This window comes from Dicentrarchus labrax, unplaced genomic scaffold, assembly GCF_905237075.1.
Source record: "Dicentrarchus labrax unplaced genomic scaffold, dlabrax2021, whole genome shotgun sequence".
Lineage (NCBI taxonomy): Eukaryota > Metazoa > Chordata > Actinopteri > Moronidae > Dicentrarchus > Dicentrarchus labrax.
This window is the reverse complement of record NW_026136708.1, coordinates 18,264,815-18,283,502: the sequence shown is the minus strand read 5'-3', so window position 1 is coordinate 18,283,502 and position 18,688 is coordinate 18,264,815. Positions and strand designations below refer to the sequence as shown.

The 18,688-nt window shown below is 41.4% G+C and overlaps 1 protein-coding gene across 2 annotated transcripts in view; it reads right to left on the bottom strand.

The window, feature by feature from the left end:
* grm1a (glutamate receptor, metabotropic 1a) overlaps window positions 1–15,722 on the bottom strand; it is a 32,789-nt gene extending 17,067 nt beyond the window's left edge. For both annotated transcript variants that reach the window (XM_051408514.1, XM_051408515.1), the window contains exons 1-3: window positions 15,627–15,722; window positions 13,904–14,747; window positions 10,609–10,858 (exon numbers count right to left, since the gene is read on the bottom strand). In XM_051408514.1, the coding sequence (XP_051264474.1) occupies window positions 10,609–10,858; window positions 13,904–14,633 (980 nt within the window). In that variant the 5' untranslated portion in view covers window positions 14,634–14,747; window positions 15,627–15,722. The remainder of the gene's footprint in view (window positions 1–10,608; window positions 10,859–13,903; window positions 14,748–15,626) is intronic.
* Window positions 15,723–18,688: the final 2,966 nt, after the last annotated feature.

The window sequence follows — 18,688 nt, the reverse complement described above, 5'->3', positions numbered from 1 at the left end:
CAAACCTTTACTCAAGTAGCTTTTACTTTACAAAAGCATCATGAACTCTTGCATAAAGAGAATTGGTGACAACCAAACTTTACATACATTGCTTGAACCAGAAGGAGTTACAAACAAGTATGAAGCTCATTTTGATATGTTGACTGACTATGACTGACTATGACTGACTATAATATCACTTTAATATATACTATTTCTACCATTTTATATTCTGTTTGATCTATAACAATACATCCTAAATAACAGTACTTAAATGCATTAAGCCATTTTCCACAACTTCTTTCTTTAACCTCAAACAACAGGAGCTCGTAGGGGTCATCTTTGTTTGCATTACATTTATCTCTATGCCCCTATCATTCTTAATTAATTCCAAACCGCTCTTGCTGCTAAACATTAATGCTCCAAAACTCTCCCTCCCCCTCTCTGCCTTTACATTTCTCTCTCCCTCTCCCATTCTCCTCTATTTCTCACATTTCTGTGACTCTTTGGAGCTAAAACAGGAGTGGTGGTGGCTTGTTAGCCAGCTGGACTCTCTTGAGGTGACACAGAGGACCCCGGGTGAGCTGGGGAGCCTTTAAAAGCCCATCCAAGCAGCTTTTACTTATTCATCATGCCCCAGTTTGAGTTGGGAGATCAGTCTCCTCTACATTGACAGGGAACACTGCTGGGAGAAAATCCTTTTTGCGTTTTACTGCCTAGGGTCGTCAATTCGCTACTAAACCCCATGAAAGATTCTCTGAATCCAATATCAGCAGTGGCACTGACTGATGGATGACAAGATCTTATTATCAGTTGGTCAATTTAATGTAAAATCATTACATAAGGTTACAACACTGCTGCTCGAGGACTCATATTTTTTTGAATGCCTTTCATTTTAAAGTTTCACTCATAAGAAGAAATAATATCCGCTTATATCCAATTTCTAATTATTTATAAATATGCCTTCAGAGTAATCAGTTAGTAAAAATTTGTTCCTAAAATGTTATAAAATAGAAAATAATGAAGAATGAAAAGTGGTATTTCACACAGTGAATTTTGCGAGCTCTCAAAAATGAAACGATGGAACATTTTGTACTAGAAGATCTTTATCAGGCAGATGTCCATGTGAAAAAAAACTGGATATACAGCCCACAGACAGACATGACAGCTCTGTTGACAATTGCAAGATCAAATGATACAAAATAACGGCTGATATTCCAAAATGATTTACTATGCACATAAAAAAAACACGGTAGCAGGACTGCACAATATAGTGTTGTAGCCACTTTATTGCTTTTTTATATTATTGCAATAACATGCTTTTTAATGAGACGTAATGACGTATTGCAAACTATCTGAGGTTTCGGTCTGAGTGTAATTTCAGTGTGAGTCCTTTGCCTTTGTATGCTGCTGTATCCATCTGGGCACACTATCCTTTATCACATTATATAACATTACTAAGACCACAAGATGAAAAACAGAATGCAAGAAAGATTTCAGAGGCTGAGAATGTTTGAGATATTTGCATGAAAAATAATGTATCAATTATCAAAATGATTGCTGATCAATTTTTTAGCACCATGCTATTGTTGCAGATCCTTACAGACTGTTTGTGGTTCAAATTTTGTGCGCCTTCATTCACTATTGTCTTTTGTGGATACATTCCTACTCTTTGGTCAAATGTTAGCTGTCTGTACAAGAAAGCATTTCAGCTTCTGCGAATCAGGATGTGACAACTATGTCCACATGCAAAGCCAGTGTGCTATTTTTGATCCCTCCAATGTCATTCACCCATCCCCTCGCACAAGGGAACACAAGGCATCAATTGGAAAGAGAGAGATGTCCTTGACAATGTGTGGCTGCTTTCAATTAACATCAGAGGCGTGTTATAAATATTCAGATGCAGCTCATTGTGCTCCATTGCTCAGTAGAACACAAACAGATGCAATCACGAATCCTGACTCAACTTGAATATACTCTCCACTGCATGTGCGCGAGTAACGCAAGCGGGGCTCCATTACTGAATGAACATAGACAGTGTGTCTTTATCTTATAATTACAATCTTTGTTGCTGTTGTTTCTGGGAGGAATTTTTCAGATGTCAGCCATATTTTCCAAGAAGGGACTATTGTGTTTGGAGCCCTGCTGACAGACTGAATGACAGATCTGCAGTGAGACGATCACACCAACTCTGTCATGAGCCCAAACAAAATCTCCATGGCGACTGTAGCACAAGCAGCACACAGAGCCTTTTATTCCAGTGGTACAGTAAATCCTGTCCTGCTAACAAAAATGATATTGAGTCTGATTTCTGCATGATGTGCCCCAGTAAACCTTTGCTAAACTTACATGTAGAGTTCTTCGCACAGGGTCAAAAGGGCAGCCCCTCCACCACCCGCTCTCTGAATCTATACATTCATTGCTAATGTAACAGTTGCTATTGTGCTCCAACTGGAAGCCTAATGATGCTTCTGCAAAGTGAGCTTAGCGTAAGGGTGCAGCACGTTGTCGGGCGTGGCTATCATGCCACACACATCTCAAGGGGAATTATAGATAAGCAGAAAAACCTGCTTGTCATTTTAGGCTAAGCAGTCCTGAAATAAAAGCAAGTAAAGCAATCATCCCTTCTTTTTATTTAAGCGGAAACAGTGTTTATCTTCATCATCATTTTCTGCAGTCTTAAATTTCCTTGATCTTGTTATCCAAACAATTTTCAGAAATCTGAATATATTTTAAAACATTTGATTCAGAAGAATTTTTGAAGGATGGATTACTCCAAAGCATAGCAACAAACATTTTGTTTTAACCCCTTGTACATCCACAATTCTGGATGAGAAAGATACTAATTTATTTTGGCGCTGTTGCCGGTGCTGTTGCCAGAGATGAGGTCTCTTTTTGCTCATGCCCCGCTATTTGCCAAATTACTTGCAAGAAGAAGTCAATAGGCAGTATTCCACATCCTCCGCGCTTCTCCTTCCTGCGATGGGTAGGAGATGAAAGCCTTAGAGATGACAGGAAAAAGGCAGCTAAATGTGTCGCGCCACAACTCCTCTTTCTCTCTCTCTCTCTGGCTCCCTAAACGTTTCATTTATTCAAGCTCAGAGCAAAACCTGAGTCCCCTTGTTGCAGAAAATCAAACAGGACAGCCAAATGCAGAAATGCATGTGACACACACAATACGGGTTCACAGCTTTGCACCTCAGCGCAGTCTCAAAAGACACAGTCATACCCTGTTAATGACTTGTGCCAAGACATTACAGAGGCAGAACATCCGCATTCCTGTCTCAGTGTCCATTTTGTCAGGAATCAAAATTAAAACAAAAACCAAACAATCAAGCATTCAAAATGAGACCCAGACCAAAATTGGTGTGTGTAAGGCTGAGGCAGAAATGAGTGTTACATGTGGAAAAGCAGCTTATGCAAATGATGTTTAGTAATAACAGCATTCAAGCAGCATTAGAGGGAGAGAGAAAATGAACGCTGCTAATTGCAAGTGAGCAAGCAGGCGGGCAAATGGGTAGGTGGGTTCACTCCATGCTGCCATTCAGAAACTAGGCGCGGTGCTGGGAAACAGGCAGAGAGGCAATGACAACACGACGACACTGTACAGTAGATGTATATCTAGTGTTCAAAGCTGCAAAAATGATTTCATGGCAATTTCTTTATATAACTGAGTAGGTGGAAATTCAGTCAGGATTCAGAGATTTACTGTAATACTTTAACTGAGAGAGAGTTTAATGGCATTCGCCTCAGAGAAAACCTTAGTTAAAAACACACGCTCGCTGCCAGATATGTTCATTTGTGTCAGCTCAAAGACATGTTCTATCACGCTATGAAGAATGTGAAAATCCAGTTTATGAATCATTGAAACTTCTTATTTCACTGCTCTTTGAAAAATATCTAACATGGCTCTCTCTGCTGCAGCAGTAATGGTGTGTGTCACCCTCACTTTTCCGAGTTAGCATGACCTTGGGGCCTTCAAGAATTGGTGGACACTTTTCTGTGGCATTTTTGCAAAAAATTGTCTTGAGTATTTCCTCCAAAAGGTCACAGCTGCAATTCACAAAGATTTGCAAATTTTAGTTTTGCAAGCAGTCGCGTTTGGTGTACCTCACAAATGTCAGAGAAACCACATTTTTTAGATGTACTGATGATTGTTTTCTGTGCAGCTGTTGATCCTCTTATGACTCAAGAAAGAATACAGGTATCTGCATGTATCCCCTCTTTTTATTTCAGAACCAGCACTGACTCAGTGATTCCTCATTGTTAAACCATGAATGTGCAAGGTGAGGCAGACAGCTGAGTTACTTTTGGGTGTGTGCCCAAATTCTAAATTCTTCCTGTTCAGAATGGGTATGCTATGCATTGAATTGTTGTCAAATTAGGAGAGAGAAAACTTCTTTGTGCCAACAGATCAGATAGCTGGTACATTTCATTCCTGTCAAGTGTCCCTGTTAAGTAATTGGTTATACAGTTATAAAACGCAAATATATTGGTTTTATAAGCATGTTTCTTTGTAAGTAAACTGAAGTACCTGAAAGACTATATATATATATATTAAAATTATTCTGGTGATAAAGTAAAGGATTTTGACAAACATAATCTCTAAATGGAGCAACATCGACAAAAAGACTTGGTTGCAAGCATGGGCCGAAGCACACTGACAGTAACATGGTGGTGGTGGTGGATCTGTAATAATATGGGCAGCCATCTCCTGGGAACCATTGTGTGTACAGCTCTCTGTTGTCAAATAACAGGCAAGGAATCTGGCCATTTCACAGCATCAAGTGCACTCTACTGTGTGTAGCACACAGTGTTCCCTCATGTTCCCTCACAGTGATAAATAAATTTAAGAGTGGTTTGAACACTAAGATAAAGTCAAACAACTTCCTGGTCTCCCCAGTGTAGCTTAATAACTCCCCTCTACCAGTTTTGTGGCTGCACTCATAATGTCTATTATGTTCATCTGTAGCTGTCGCTTGCTCTTGGATGGACAAAATTATTCCTCCCTATGGTGAGACTGATTTCTGAGTTATGTCCTAAATTCTTCCACTGAAAAGCTATACCAACTTCAAAGAGGCTTTGAGAAAAAATTTTGAGGCTTGATGTGCTAATTCATTTTGTCATGCCAACTATCACATGCTGAATTTGGTCTTGGATAGTTTATGAAAGGTAAAGCAAAACTTTGAAAATTCATTTTAAGGCTGAAGTTATTTGCAAGGCTTACGAAAGCGATGTTGAATTTGAGCAGGTTTCATCCATCGCATGCAATACAAGCAGTGACATTATCAATTATCATTAAACAAGGTAAGGGTGAAATGCTCATCAAGTTTGAATGAAGATATGATAATCAGCGACGTTGACGCCGGAGAACAACGGGCTCCAATTACATATGATGATTACAAAAATGACTCAGATAACCTTTTTTTCTGATCTGCTACCACTATGGTTAAGATTTGCCTACTTTGTAACAGTTTTTTATTGCCCACTTGACAGCACAACAAGCTTTAAACACACCACTGACATATTTATTGACATACTTTACATTATTTACGCATCCAGCGGATACAGAGCAACATTAGCATGCATTTGAGGTTGTGTTTCTGGTCCAATATTCTCTCTCTGTTTCCTTTTTGGTCTCTACCAACTCCAGAGGGAAATACTTGGCTCTTTAGACTCTAGCTTTTTTCGCTGAAAACAACTGTTGCTGGAAATTAGGTTGCTTCATAACTACAAGCTACACCCTTCACATTACACATAGTCATTTTATCCAATGTTAATAGAAAAATATTCAACAGTGCAGCTTTAAGATCAACAAAGTGTGCTTCAAAGTCACATGCTTTATTGACCCATATATCCACCCCACACTTCTCCTTGTGAACTACATTGCACTATTTCTACTGTACCTCAGAATCTTGTCCAGTTAACATAAACACATATTAAATTAGACATTTGAGGGTCATTTTTCCTGTGAGCATTGTCTTGTTTTATGAGCATCACATCCTTCAACTTATCTACAAACATTCACCAGATCAGTGATGATAAACAAACACTCTATTTCAAACCATACTCTCGTATCTCCTCCCTTTCTCCCGCTGTCTCACTCTTTCGTTTACACTCTCGTGGTGGGTTCTCCACCTTAATCTGTGGACTCCACAGCCAAAGTCTACACCCACCTATCTTCAACCAACCTACTGCAGAACTGACTGACTCGCCTCATCTTTCACCATCCAGCTTCCTGCTCATACAATAATTTCTGTTTTTAAAAGTGAAGTAAGGTTATATGAATACATTTCCTGTGCTTCCTGCTTCTGTCTAAGCAGAGTGCGTTTCTCATCTCAAAGAATCATTTCGAAATGTGCTTGAACAAAACAAGAAGGCGGACATCGATGTCTTGATTGGAATGAAGTGGATAATCTATGTCGGGAACGTGTGTCTGTATTTTGCGCCAGGGTGTACGCATGGAATAAATGTTGTCTCTTTATGTGTGTGCGTGTGCAGTCGTAGAGTAATGGAGGCAGCTGATTGGCAAAACCATGATTGACATCACACAGAGCGAGAAAGGCACGAGCCCCTCTGACTGACAATAGCACAGCAGAGTGGGTGTTGAAGTGATGCAGAGTAGAGTCTGCAGGTCAGGGATAAAGTGGGTCGAGCACGCTGCCACACCTGGCTCTTGTCTGAAGAGCAGGTTAGTCGAGCGGCAAAAACAAAGCTCTCCGATTCAAAACTCTCTGCATGTCTACTTGTAGTTTATGTAGCCACTGCTGTGTAGAGCTTTTGCCTGCCTCTGTGGTGTTCTATGATCATCTCCACATGAGATGTGGTGGAAAAACCACAATACTGCCAAATCTTATGCAGTTCTGTTTGTGTGAGCCAAGTGCATTAAAATGGGGGAGATACAAAAGGTCAAGGAGACATATAAGGCAATAACCGTCTCACTGCTTTAGTGATTTTGATGGAACCTTCTGCAAAAACCTTGTTATCTTTACAAAGTCCCTCCAGGATGTCGCGATCGCAACAATTCAATCAATCCTTGGGAATTCTGTGTAACCGTGCAATTTTGTCCAATCACCACGGATTTGACCAATCACTGTAGTTTCCCACGAGTTACGCCAATGATAGCAGTCCCTGGCGTTCAACCATATGTCACCAAACAACAAGTGCCAAGGGACTGAATTATACTGACTATGATGACTTAGTGCTATAATTAACACACTAATATCCTCAAATGGAGCATTGTAATAGGGCACAGTATTGTGAGCTAGCAGACTGTGATGAGGTGTGATGCATTTTGGTGCGGTGCTTTGACATTTAAATTATTACACTAAGTGGAATGATGGGATTTGCTGAAGAAGAAATTTGGACTGATAATGATAATGTTCTTCATACATTTGTTTGTTCTGTCACCATTTCAGTCATTAGTTGGTGATTTTAAAGATGCATGTGCTTACATTTTTCAGGGTAAATCATCAACTTTTCATTTTTATCAGTTTGTAGTGTTATGAAACATTTAGCTTGAATTAAGACTTACTCAGTTGGCTTTTGTGATTTGTTGTGATATAAGACAGTACACTGAAATAGTGACATTGTAAAGCTACACAGTAAGTGATGTATTTTTTGTTTAAAAGCAACAAGAATTATGTTTTTGCCATTAAATATGAATGTGTTTCAAAATCAAATTTTAATATGCAAGCAAGAGGCAGCACCAGTTAATTGTTTAAATCTGTTTACTGGTTTTTAACTCCGGTGCAGTGGAAACTAGCTGTAAACACAACACTGACATTATACATTTGACAGACGCAGAGAACATTCATAGCATTAATTTGTTTCTGGCCACCCAATGAACAATGCTCCACTATAGTTACTAACTATATCTGCTGTTTGATGCTGTGCAGATAGTATGCAGTGGGTTTTTAGAGCCTTTTCACTAAAAACAGCTGCCTCCTGCATCTGCAAACAATGCTGATGAGAGCAGTGAGGGTGAACCAGAACAGTAAAAGTTGCAGGCCATAACCCAAAACAGTTAGCTGGAAGACATTAAAAAGCTTGGTAGAGCAGAGAGGAACTGCAGAGTTGGGTTCATCACTAAAAGTGAACCTTTTCACAAACATGCAGTCATTTCATGCATTATTAATATAAAAAATATTGATTATAGCACCTTAAATGTCAAAAAGACTTCAGTTGCATATTTTTGAACTTCTGTCCACTGTGCCTTTTTGTCAGTAATAAAAGAGAGACTGCAAGTGTGTTAGATGTTCAATGTAAGAATGACAGATTGATCTCTTTGTCTTTGTGTCTCTTACATTCTTCCAACTCTCACACAAACACACTTCATACAAGAGGATTCTTTAGAAGTGAAAACACAAATTAAGAATACAAGCTCCCCTTTGTTGAGCTAATACCTGTTTGCCAGCTTCATTCACTTGTCCACTACATGCCAGGAAACACACACATGGCTTGGCATCTGTGTTGGCCCAGACTTACTCTATCATTTTTACACAGTCTGTCTCTCTATATCCTTCTCCCTATCTCTCTCTCTGACCCAGAAGCATTTCTTCTGCCCATGGAGACTTCCACAAAAGCTAAAAAAAGACCCACTTTCCCATCTCCTATGGAGGCAAGAGAAAGGTAGAGATATGGGAATGAATGCAACCCGAGAGTGTCATTATGATGGATAATTTAAAAGGCATGTTCTGCATCTGAAAAGCCTTCCCTTGCCAAGAAGTTAAATATGCACGTATGCATTGAATATAACACATACAACATAAACACGGGCTGTTAAGAGCAGCACTTGCCTTCTCTTCATTTCTACCACTGGGAGATATTACAGGAAATAGGAAATGCTTCTTCAAGGATAATGGCAATGACAAGAAACAAATCCCTCAGTGCCTGCCAATAGAAGGGTGTCTATTACACAGGAGAATTTTAGGTACGTGTGTACCTGGCAAAAAGGTGCTGTACTCCACATGAAGTAGATACTGTAGCTGTGTAGTCAATTTGATGTTTTTCTGTGTTTTTTCTTTTTCTTACTGTCAACAAATTTCTTAAAAAGACCAAAACCGACACTGTGTTAATCCGTATCACAATGCTCTCCCACTTCTCCTCGCTTTTGTGGTTCTCAGCTTGTTTCATACTGAAGTTGCCAAAAATATATAGTCTCTTTTTCTAGGCTGGTAATTTCCTGGGAACTAGTGTAGATAGCACATTTCTTGGGGACTTTTTTTTCATCTGAGGATTAATATACATTTGGAAACTAAACAAGGCTTTGGCTACACATGCAAGACTTCTTAGTAGGTTTTGGTCTTTTTATGGGATTTATTGGCAATAAGAAAAAAAACAACAACAACAAAAAAAAAGTGGTGATAACATTACACCTCTTCAAAATATTTGTAATCCAACTACTAAAGAGACCGACACCAGAAATTTGTTATTCACAATCAGAGAAATTTCATTAAACTTAATGAATTATGAACATCTTTAATATACAGAGCATCTTCTGTGTATTGTAAATATGTCTCCAGATTGTGCATTGTCAATTCTTCAATATGGTAGCATCTACCAAGGGCCCAACAAAAACAAATTACTTCTTGCATGCAATTGACATTGGAACCTGATTTTACCATTTTTTATGTAAAAAGGTACACATCCTAACCTTTGGACATTCAGAGTAATGCAAGCTAAAATGTGAACAATTCAATATGCACAAACACAATAAAGATGGAAGTGACTGTCCTGTATTGTGTCCCTCAGGCTCTTCCTGTTAGAAGATGATGGCTCTGAATTTGAGCTGCACTCATGCAGTGTTCAGCAAATCTCCAACGAATACTGCTAAGCTAGGCTACAAGCTTCTGCCATCCGTAGCTGTCTTATTAATGTCCTCTTCCTGTAACCTACGGCTGACAACCACCCTACAACAGACCTATGCCAGAAACCTCCTCCCTCTCTGAAATGATGGGGCAAAGATATTGCATGAATGAACTGAAAAGTAGCATCAAGGTTGCTGTGGCTTTTACTGACAAGTGTGAATGTTCCCCGAGGGCTATTTCATGGTGTAATGTGCTGTTGTAAAAGTGTGTGAGACGACTCTACTTGCCCTTTTCTAATGACTAAGATTACAGCTACAGTCAGTCACTGTCACTCAACACTGACTAACAGACAGAGAAAGAGAGGAAGAGGAGAAAATGGAGAGAAAAAATGAAGTGAATATCTAGAAAGAAGGTGTAATCCCAAAAAGAGAGATTCATATGGATTTGATATGGTCTTTGTGTGGTCAAATATATGTGTGTGTTTCTTATTGATTGCTAAATGCAAAATAACTACCATTGCCTTGAAAAACCAAATAAGAGACATCCGAAAAAAGAAGAGAATGGGCTGGAGGCATTGTTTCCCTCTCTAGTTCTGTGTCTGTGACAGAAATACCAATTATTCATTGCTGGAGAACATTTCTATTCAGTGCTGTTGGTATGTGGTCTAATTCTTCTTGGTTGCCTTGGTGACATGCACATCAGGAAGACAACGCAGCATCTCACGGTGTTCCAGCCTGTTAACTGATTTCCTGCCATCCAGAGAGAGGCTCTCAACTGTGAATCAAAAGGTAATAATAAAAATAAAAAAATACATCCATACCTGCCAATGAGTAGAAACTCCCCAAACACGCCCAGTCTCCTCATGGCCATCAGGAGACCTCGGACAGTCATGCCCTCGCAGAAACACACCACTACGCGAGCTTTGGGAAGACGTTCCCGTAGTTTCCTCAAAAGGCGATCGTAGTGCTTCTCCCCCGCATTACTGTAGATCTTGTCCGAGTGGGCAATGCATAAGCCTTCCTGAGAGGCCAGCTCCTTGAAAGCCTCCATGCCACTCTCCCCATAGTTTCCTAAAGGTGATAGAAAATAGACTGTTATTAAATACTGAGAACTCAGACAAGATTCTGTCCTTAGTGAAATTAAACAATAAAACAATTTCCTTCTGCAATGTATTTTCACTGTCTGGTAATCCCATTTCTTCAATTAGCCTTTGTGGATATGGATAATGCATTGGCTGTGAGCTGAAGACATGGAGCATTGTTCTCTCATTGTTAGTGACATGATAAATGTTTCAGTGATGGAAAAGCATTACATGCCTCGTTACTTGAAAAAACACATTGACATTATTAAACAGCGCGAGAAATTGCTTTCAGCCATACATTCCTAATAACATCACTGATGGATATTCAATGTTATGCTTAAAGCGCACCCCTCAGCCGTTGTTCAGTGTGTGAAGTCCAGACTGATCTGAAGCGCTGAGCCGCTGATGAGTGTCAGAGAGTTTACTGGCAACTGATTGCAATCAAAGCCAGAAGGGGGTGAAGATGGCTATTCTTGTCTAACTGCACACCATCCCAATCAAGAGCCCTGCAAATCTGTTTGAGTCTAAATCTTCTATTTCCATTCGGACCGCAGTGATTGACTAATGTGTCATGATCTGGATTGTGAAAGCCCCACGGCTCTTTAGCACGAGAGGCTGGATTACACAGACATCCAATCACTTGTGCATGCTTGAACATGTGTCTGTGTGCATGTTGTCAAAAGGAAATTAACAGCGCCAATCCGTAAAAATCTGGAAACATTTGTTGTGCAATTGCCTTGATGGAAGGCCAGGTTCCTGAGGGCCTCCGAGCAACCTTCCCCTTATATTGGTGATGAAGAATGGACACTCTGTCTGTGCATGGCTTGGCTCCATAGAGCAAGGAGGACAGCAGCTGAAATAGGCATCACAGTAATGCATTTACACTGGCACACAATGGGCCCATGTGTTGGTTTTCCAATAGTCCTTTGATGATATTTTCAGTTGCCTCATTTCATTCTCCCACTGCTAAATGGAAATAATGATATCCAATTATTTTACTCTTTCCATCTAGGCTGTGAGACAGGTGGGTGGTGGTGCATTAGTTGACAGCCCATTTGACAATGACCGCCAAAAAAAAATGCTTTGAGTATTCCTACCAGACTGATGATAATCGGGACAGGTAATTTATGCAATTTCACAGCCCTTGCTGTTGCTACGGGAACAAGCTGCATTTATAACTTGTATAAGGTGGTGGAGAGGGAAAACTCATAGGCTTAAGCCAGTCGTGACCATCATTTCAGAGATAACTAAAGATAGAGCAAAACAAACAAGTTGATTTACATATGACTCTTCAAAGGTCAGGGTAAAGGCTGCATCAGACAAATTATGATAAGAAAGCTCTCTATATATTTACTATGGCTCCAAACTTCTCAGCTGTTGTCTCTGACAAAACTGAACTTATAGTCAGTGTCAGGGTTTATATTCACGAAATATGTAAAAAAATAAAAAAAAATAAACTAGTTTTGACTTGAATTTATTTTTTTGGAAAGTATCCTATTTTTAACGCTCACTGTAGCCTGTTGGGTAAATGATGTTGCCTGCAATCAAATCCATCCTTCCCCTGACTGGTCTTTCATTACTCTTAAATTATGACTTCAGTCCCAAGAGGATCCTCTTGTAGGTATGTTGAAGGTCAGACAGCTGACGCCACCTAGTTATTCCTCCAGGTACTACAGCTCCCTAACTCCCTCTCTTCATCTATCTAATAGCAACCTGTGACAAAGCCCCTCCCCAACACACGACTATAATAGGACTTTCCAAATAAGTTTTACACTCCCTGTGAGTCCACAGCTCCTCAGGGGGGATCCTGGGTAATGTAGCCTGTCAGTCATAATTTGGGTGCACATCACTGACTGTGTTTCACTAAGACTTTAATGAAAAGCTACGGCCATAATTCACTTCTCGGTAATTACTCTGTCTACCCAACCCCTATCTCCCTTTTACCTCCTGTCTCCACCATAATACACAGTTGTGCTGTTCAGATGACCAAATTACCAAAATAGTTCTCAAAAAGAAAGCCCATCATGGTATGAATTCCTGAAAACTATTATCGCCAGGGTTTCTGAGGAGATAAGACGTTTAATTGTTATGTATCTGATGAAACAGTGATGCCATTTTTCATCATCCTCCTGACCTAACCATGGAATTCATTTAACATTTCCAAATTAACACCTAAATTGTTAATGCTAAAAGGGTCCCTCATGCGTTTGCCTAGATACTGACTTTTTAAAAACTTGCTGTGGTGACTCTGATAGCACAGACAAAAACCTCCAGCTTTGTTTCCACACACTAAAACATAACTATAACAAAGTGCCAGGAGGAAAGAGCAGCAGTACATATATTTCTCAGAGAAACAAAAGGAGAGACGACCCAATGTTTACATACACTCTACAGTCCATAACCCAGTGCAGGTTAGTCAGTAACTGCACTCACACAGCCGTACAATGATGCACAGGATGTGTGGGAAGATGTTTGAAGTAATGTCGACACAACCCTAAACTCCAGACAACGGCATATAAATCGTAATGAAGATACACCTACAAATGCATATGTGCGGATGTAACTACCTGCTCTAGAGAGCCTCAGAGTGAAGTGAAGTCTAAGTTGCTCTTAACAGGCAAAGATAGAACCTGGAAAGTTGCACTCAAAGACTATTAACATAAAATTGTAAAAGTGCAGCTGTTTATGGATGGAGGCCCAAATCTCATATTTAGTTGGTCTCTGCATTTGAGGAAATTATTTAATAAGCCAGCGGTTTCACATAAATGTGTTATTATTTCTTCAGGCTCCTCAATATATTTCAGCTTGAAATCTCTCCATCCAATGCCCGGAATCTCTATTATCTCTTGAAAAATAGACTCTTTTAAATATTTTCAGAATGAATTATCACAGCAAATTTGTGTTTTTCTCCCAGAAAGTGTATGAATGGGAACATTGCAGTGACAGTGGGTAATTACAAACACCATAATGAACGATGAGGTCACTATACACCAACTACCAGAGAGGGTAAGAGAGGTGAATGACGGGATCTCACCCTCAGTGTGCACTGCAGACACATAAGTCCAGTTGTACCGCTTGACAATGTCCAGTATGGCCCGGGCCTGGAGGGTGTCTGAGGGCACGACCCTCAGGAAGTACTTGAACAGAGTCTTGTCACTCAGGTCGATGCTGGTAGCAGAGTAGGCGATCTGCGGGATGTTGAAGAGCTGCAGGAGGTTCTGCACCTGAATGGCCACAGAGCTGGATCCCGGTCCGATCACTCCGGCGATGGGCTTCTTGGAAGGTGGAGGCTGGTGGGACGGGGTGCCGTCAATGCACCATTTGGACCCGTCCTTATCATCCCGGATGGAGATGAGAGAGTCCCGGATGAACTCTATGCTCTGCTCCAGGGCGACAGAGGAGTGCCAGCATGAGTCCCGGATCTCACAGCCCAGGCTGATGTTTGGGAGCAGGTTAGGGTCGGCGTTGATCCGGTCCAACGTGTGGAACATGGCCTCCACCCTTTGGATGCCGTACTGCTCGCGGACGTCCCCGCACTTCCGCTCTGCCACTTTCTCCGCGGACGGCTGGTGGTGGACGGAGAAAAGCGCGCCGATGATCACGTCTCCGTCCATGCGAGCCACGGAGCGGGACACGGCGCGAGGGACCGCCGACCGCTCATAGATGCTGCTGCTGTGGGAGAGCACGAGGACGCCGAAGAAAAACGCGTGGAGACACAGGAGAGCGAAGAGACCCATCTTTACGCGTGCCATGGTGTGCCACATCGCGTGAGCCGTGCCAACTGTGCAGGCATACTATCCGCTGTCTGTCAATACATCCACGTTTATCCCAGCGACCACGATCTGTGAGCACGACACCCGGGGCATATCCGCGCACACCTGCAGAAGAAATAAAGACACGCTGCTGTGACATGTAAGCTGGGAGAAACCAGGCCAGATGTGCTTAGGGTTTTGTAGAGAGAGTCGACTAAACACGCATGCTCCTTCTCATCAACGCCCTGATTTACATCCCTGTCGCTGCAACAGTCCCCCGTACCTCTCTTATATTATCGAGGTGCCTCTGAGCAAGGCACACCTGACTGATCAGTGGGCAGTGGTAGCTGCACAGGATTGCACTCCACTGGGATTTTGCCCAACCGTGCAGGTGGCTGGCTCTCTGAAGGGAGCAGCCAGGTACTTTTAACATGTCTCTCTCTAAAATACTGGTGTTTCATTACAATCAGTAAGCACTGTGCACCGGGTTGGGGGGGAGCTGAAAGTACTGAGCTCGCTGCCCATTGAGAAAATCAGGCGGAAACCAGATTTCAGCACCGTGGACAGCGCGCTTTTCCAAACACGTTACAAGGACGTCTTCGGGACTGTTGCCTGGGCTCGTCCTCCTCTCACACACACACACATTCTTCTCCATTTCACTCAGCTAGTTTCCAATAAAGCAGAGAAACTACAACCCCCCCCCCGCCCTCAGCAGACTCCTATTTGAATTCTGCATGAGGATGAATAGAAGATACCCTTGGCTGCTTATGTTTTAAACGCACCCTTACACCCTTCTTCTTGTCTTTTGTGCAGCAGAAGGAAGCATCAGTTGATAATAATAAAATATATAAAACACACATATATTCCAGCAGGACTAAGCTTAACATAATTGATCTGTCCTGAACAGCCTATATTACCTTTCATCCATCCATCTCTCTCACTGTCCTCCTTACAGCATACATGTCATACACAGTTTGTTTCTGTTTCTATCGCATCAAAACTTACCTGAATCCTTGAGACATGTCGCGTGCCTTCGTCCTCTTCTGTAGCGCGTGGTCCTCGGCTGTATCACTTGAGTCTCGCTCTCTCCCTCTCCCTCCCTCCCTCCCTCCCTCTCTCTCTCTCTCTCGCTCTCTCTCTCCCTCAACTCGAACACGAAGACCCCCGCCTCCCCCCAACAACCGTCGCCTCTCTACAGTATTTACCACTTGTGTCTGCAGGTCTTTAGAAACATGCATTATTAGAGGGAGCACCTGCAATGTTTTTTTTTTTTTTTAATCACAGCTAAGATGACAGCAAAGAAATTTAAATCTGCTGTCACGTTTAATGCATTATTTAAAAAAAAAAAACAGTGGATCATTTGAGCTTCTGTGCAAAAGTAGTTGGTTACCTACGCTGAATTATTGCATTCCCATTAATATTATCTCATGCATGAATATAGGAATTTGTCAGTTTTTGCAGGGAAAAAAATGTTTTCGCAAAACTGTGTTTATTTGTGTTATTGTGTATGAAAGGCGTCCCATTATTACTATCCCATAAATATGTGCAGCTACTTCATCCGGATTCTTAATACAGTAATTCTTTCGTTTTGACAGTTATTTTGAGAGGGAGAGAGGAAATGAGATGGAGTGTTGATTAACCACCATTTGAATCATATGACAACTCAACAACAACTGTAGGGAGTTTATAGGATGCTCACAAACAAGCAGATAAGAAGTTGTCCTTCAGGGTATATATCTCATGTGTTTACTCCTTGAGTTTACTTTAAGGCCTCTGGCTTCTAAAACATGAAAAAGGATACGGTGGATGATATCAGCACCACGGACAGCAGTCTACTGTTTGCATCGCGCCACCTAGCGTCTGGTTGAAGGTCATCAATAACATTTCAGTCATTAGGTCTACGGAGGCCAATCAGAGATCTCAGTTCAGATGATCTCTTCAACCTATAATAAAGCTTTACTCACTTCTTCAGCTTGAGGTAAACATTTTGTCTGCATTACAGAATCCAAAGTTTTCATTAGACTATAAAGTATATATTTAGTTTATATCAGTGATTGTTGTTGAGGATCACCAACTCCAGCAGGCTACTGTCACCGAACACAACTTCTGAAACATCTCCGCCCCTCAGTGATGAAGACGTTGAGTGAACGGCTTCACTTCACCCCGCGCACAGACACATGCCCACTCCCGGAGGGGCTCGCAGTTTTACGCGGTAGGGTCGTGTCGTGACTCACGCCAGGCGGTATAAATCACAAATAAACTTATAAAGGAGTCGCTTTGACACTGCCACTGCTGGTGCCCCGGGCTTCGGGAGCGAGCATCTGATATTGAACCTGAATAAAAGTGACATGTTTGGAAGGAGAGACTACTTGGATGCTGCAGCCACACTTGAGGGCAAAGGGCGACGGCGGTTTATTCGAGGACTGCGGTCTGCGTGGGTTGACCGCAAGGCTTTCCAGTGATGCCTTAAGCAGGATTATTATTTAGATCATGCAGTATTGGTCCAGAGAGATCAATCAATTATCTCTTAAAGACTAGGTAGCCTATATTGTAATTTGGTGTGTTCTTTAAGTAAAATTGATGTGGCTGTCGTTGCTTATGGTTGTGAAAAATTGGATGATCTAAACAATAAACAAACATTTCTAAACCCCATCAGTCAGTCTGTTGGCAGGACTATTTCTCATGTTAGGCCTTGCTTGGCACAAAGTTGGCACTTACTCAGCAACATTTGTCCTTTTCCATCAAGGTGGGATTGATAGCATATATTACAAAAGCGACAGCTTACAGACAACAGCACAAGGATATTAGCCTACCTAAATAATTGGTTTGTTGTCTATAAACCACCCAAAGACGTGCAGAGGAAAGCAAGAGTTTTCAGCACCCAGCACCATTCATGGTGAAGTTAAAGATCCACCCATTCACCCTTCATTGTCTTTATTAATATATCTATCACATGGGTTGGTTGACAAGACATCTACAGCCTGTGTGTGTGTGTGTGTGTGTGTGTGACATGTGTGAGTCCGGATCATGGTCTTGTTATGGCAGACCTTTTGGTTTTCTCTCTAATTTTTAGTGCAGGCCTTAACATTTAACACAGAGGAAGATTCACCATGGTCATACTTAAGTAAATACATGACACTGACCACCTCAACTGACAAAACCTACATTTATACCTGTGAGCTATGCTTGCAATTTTTGACAAAGTAGTTTGAACATTTTTTTAAGTAGCTTTAGTTTACCAAACTAGATTTCTCCCTATAGGTAGATCTGCTATAGTTCAATTTCTTCCAGTATGAAGTAATTGGTAACTTGCAAAAGCTTTACTAGTTAGCTACAAGTTACCCCAACGCTGTCTGTTTATGTCAGTAGTTATCAACCTTTTTAGTGTCAAGGACCTACGCAGACCCGTACTTGATAAGATGTAGTCTCAGGGATCCAGTTAGTCTATAACGGTCTATACTGCAGATTAAAAGTGAAGAAAGTGAAACCTATGAACAGAATACACCGATCTGCCATAACATCATGACCACTGACAGGTTGAAGTGAACAACACTGATTATCTTGTTATCATTAGGCAACAAGTGAACATTTTGTCCTCAAAGTTGATGTGTTAGAAGCAGGAAAAATGGGCAGCATGAGGATCTGAGCGACTTTGACAAGGGCCACATTGTGATGGCTAGACGACTGGGTCAGAGCATCTCCAACACTGCAGCTCTTGTGGTGTGTTCCTGGGTCTGTAGCGGTCAGTACCTATCAAAAGTGCTCCAAGGAAGGAAAAGAAGTGAACTGGCAACAGGGTCATCATGGGCGGCCAAGGCTTATTGATGTACGTGGGGAAGTGAAGGCTGGCCCGTGTGGTCCGAACCAACAGACGAGCTGCTGTAGCTCAAACTGCTGAAACAGTTAATGCTGGTTCTGATAAAAAGGTGTCAGAACACACAATTTGTTGCGTATGGGGCTGCATAACATTATGACCACCAGTGTACCCAGGTGGTCATAATGTTATGGGCTAACTTTTAGCCCATAAAATAACTATTTGATGGAACCTCCTTAAGGACCTGGTGGTC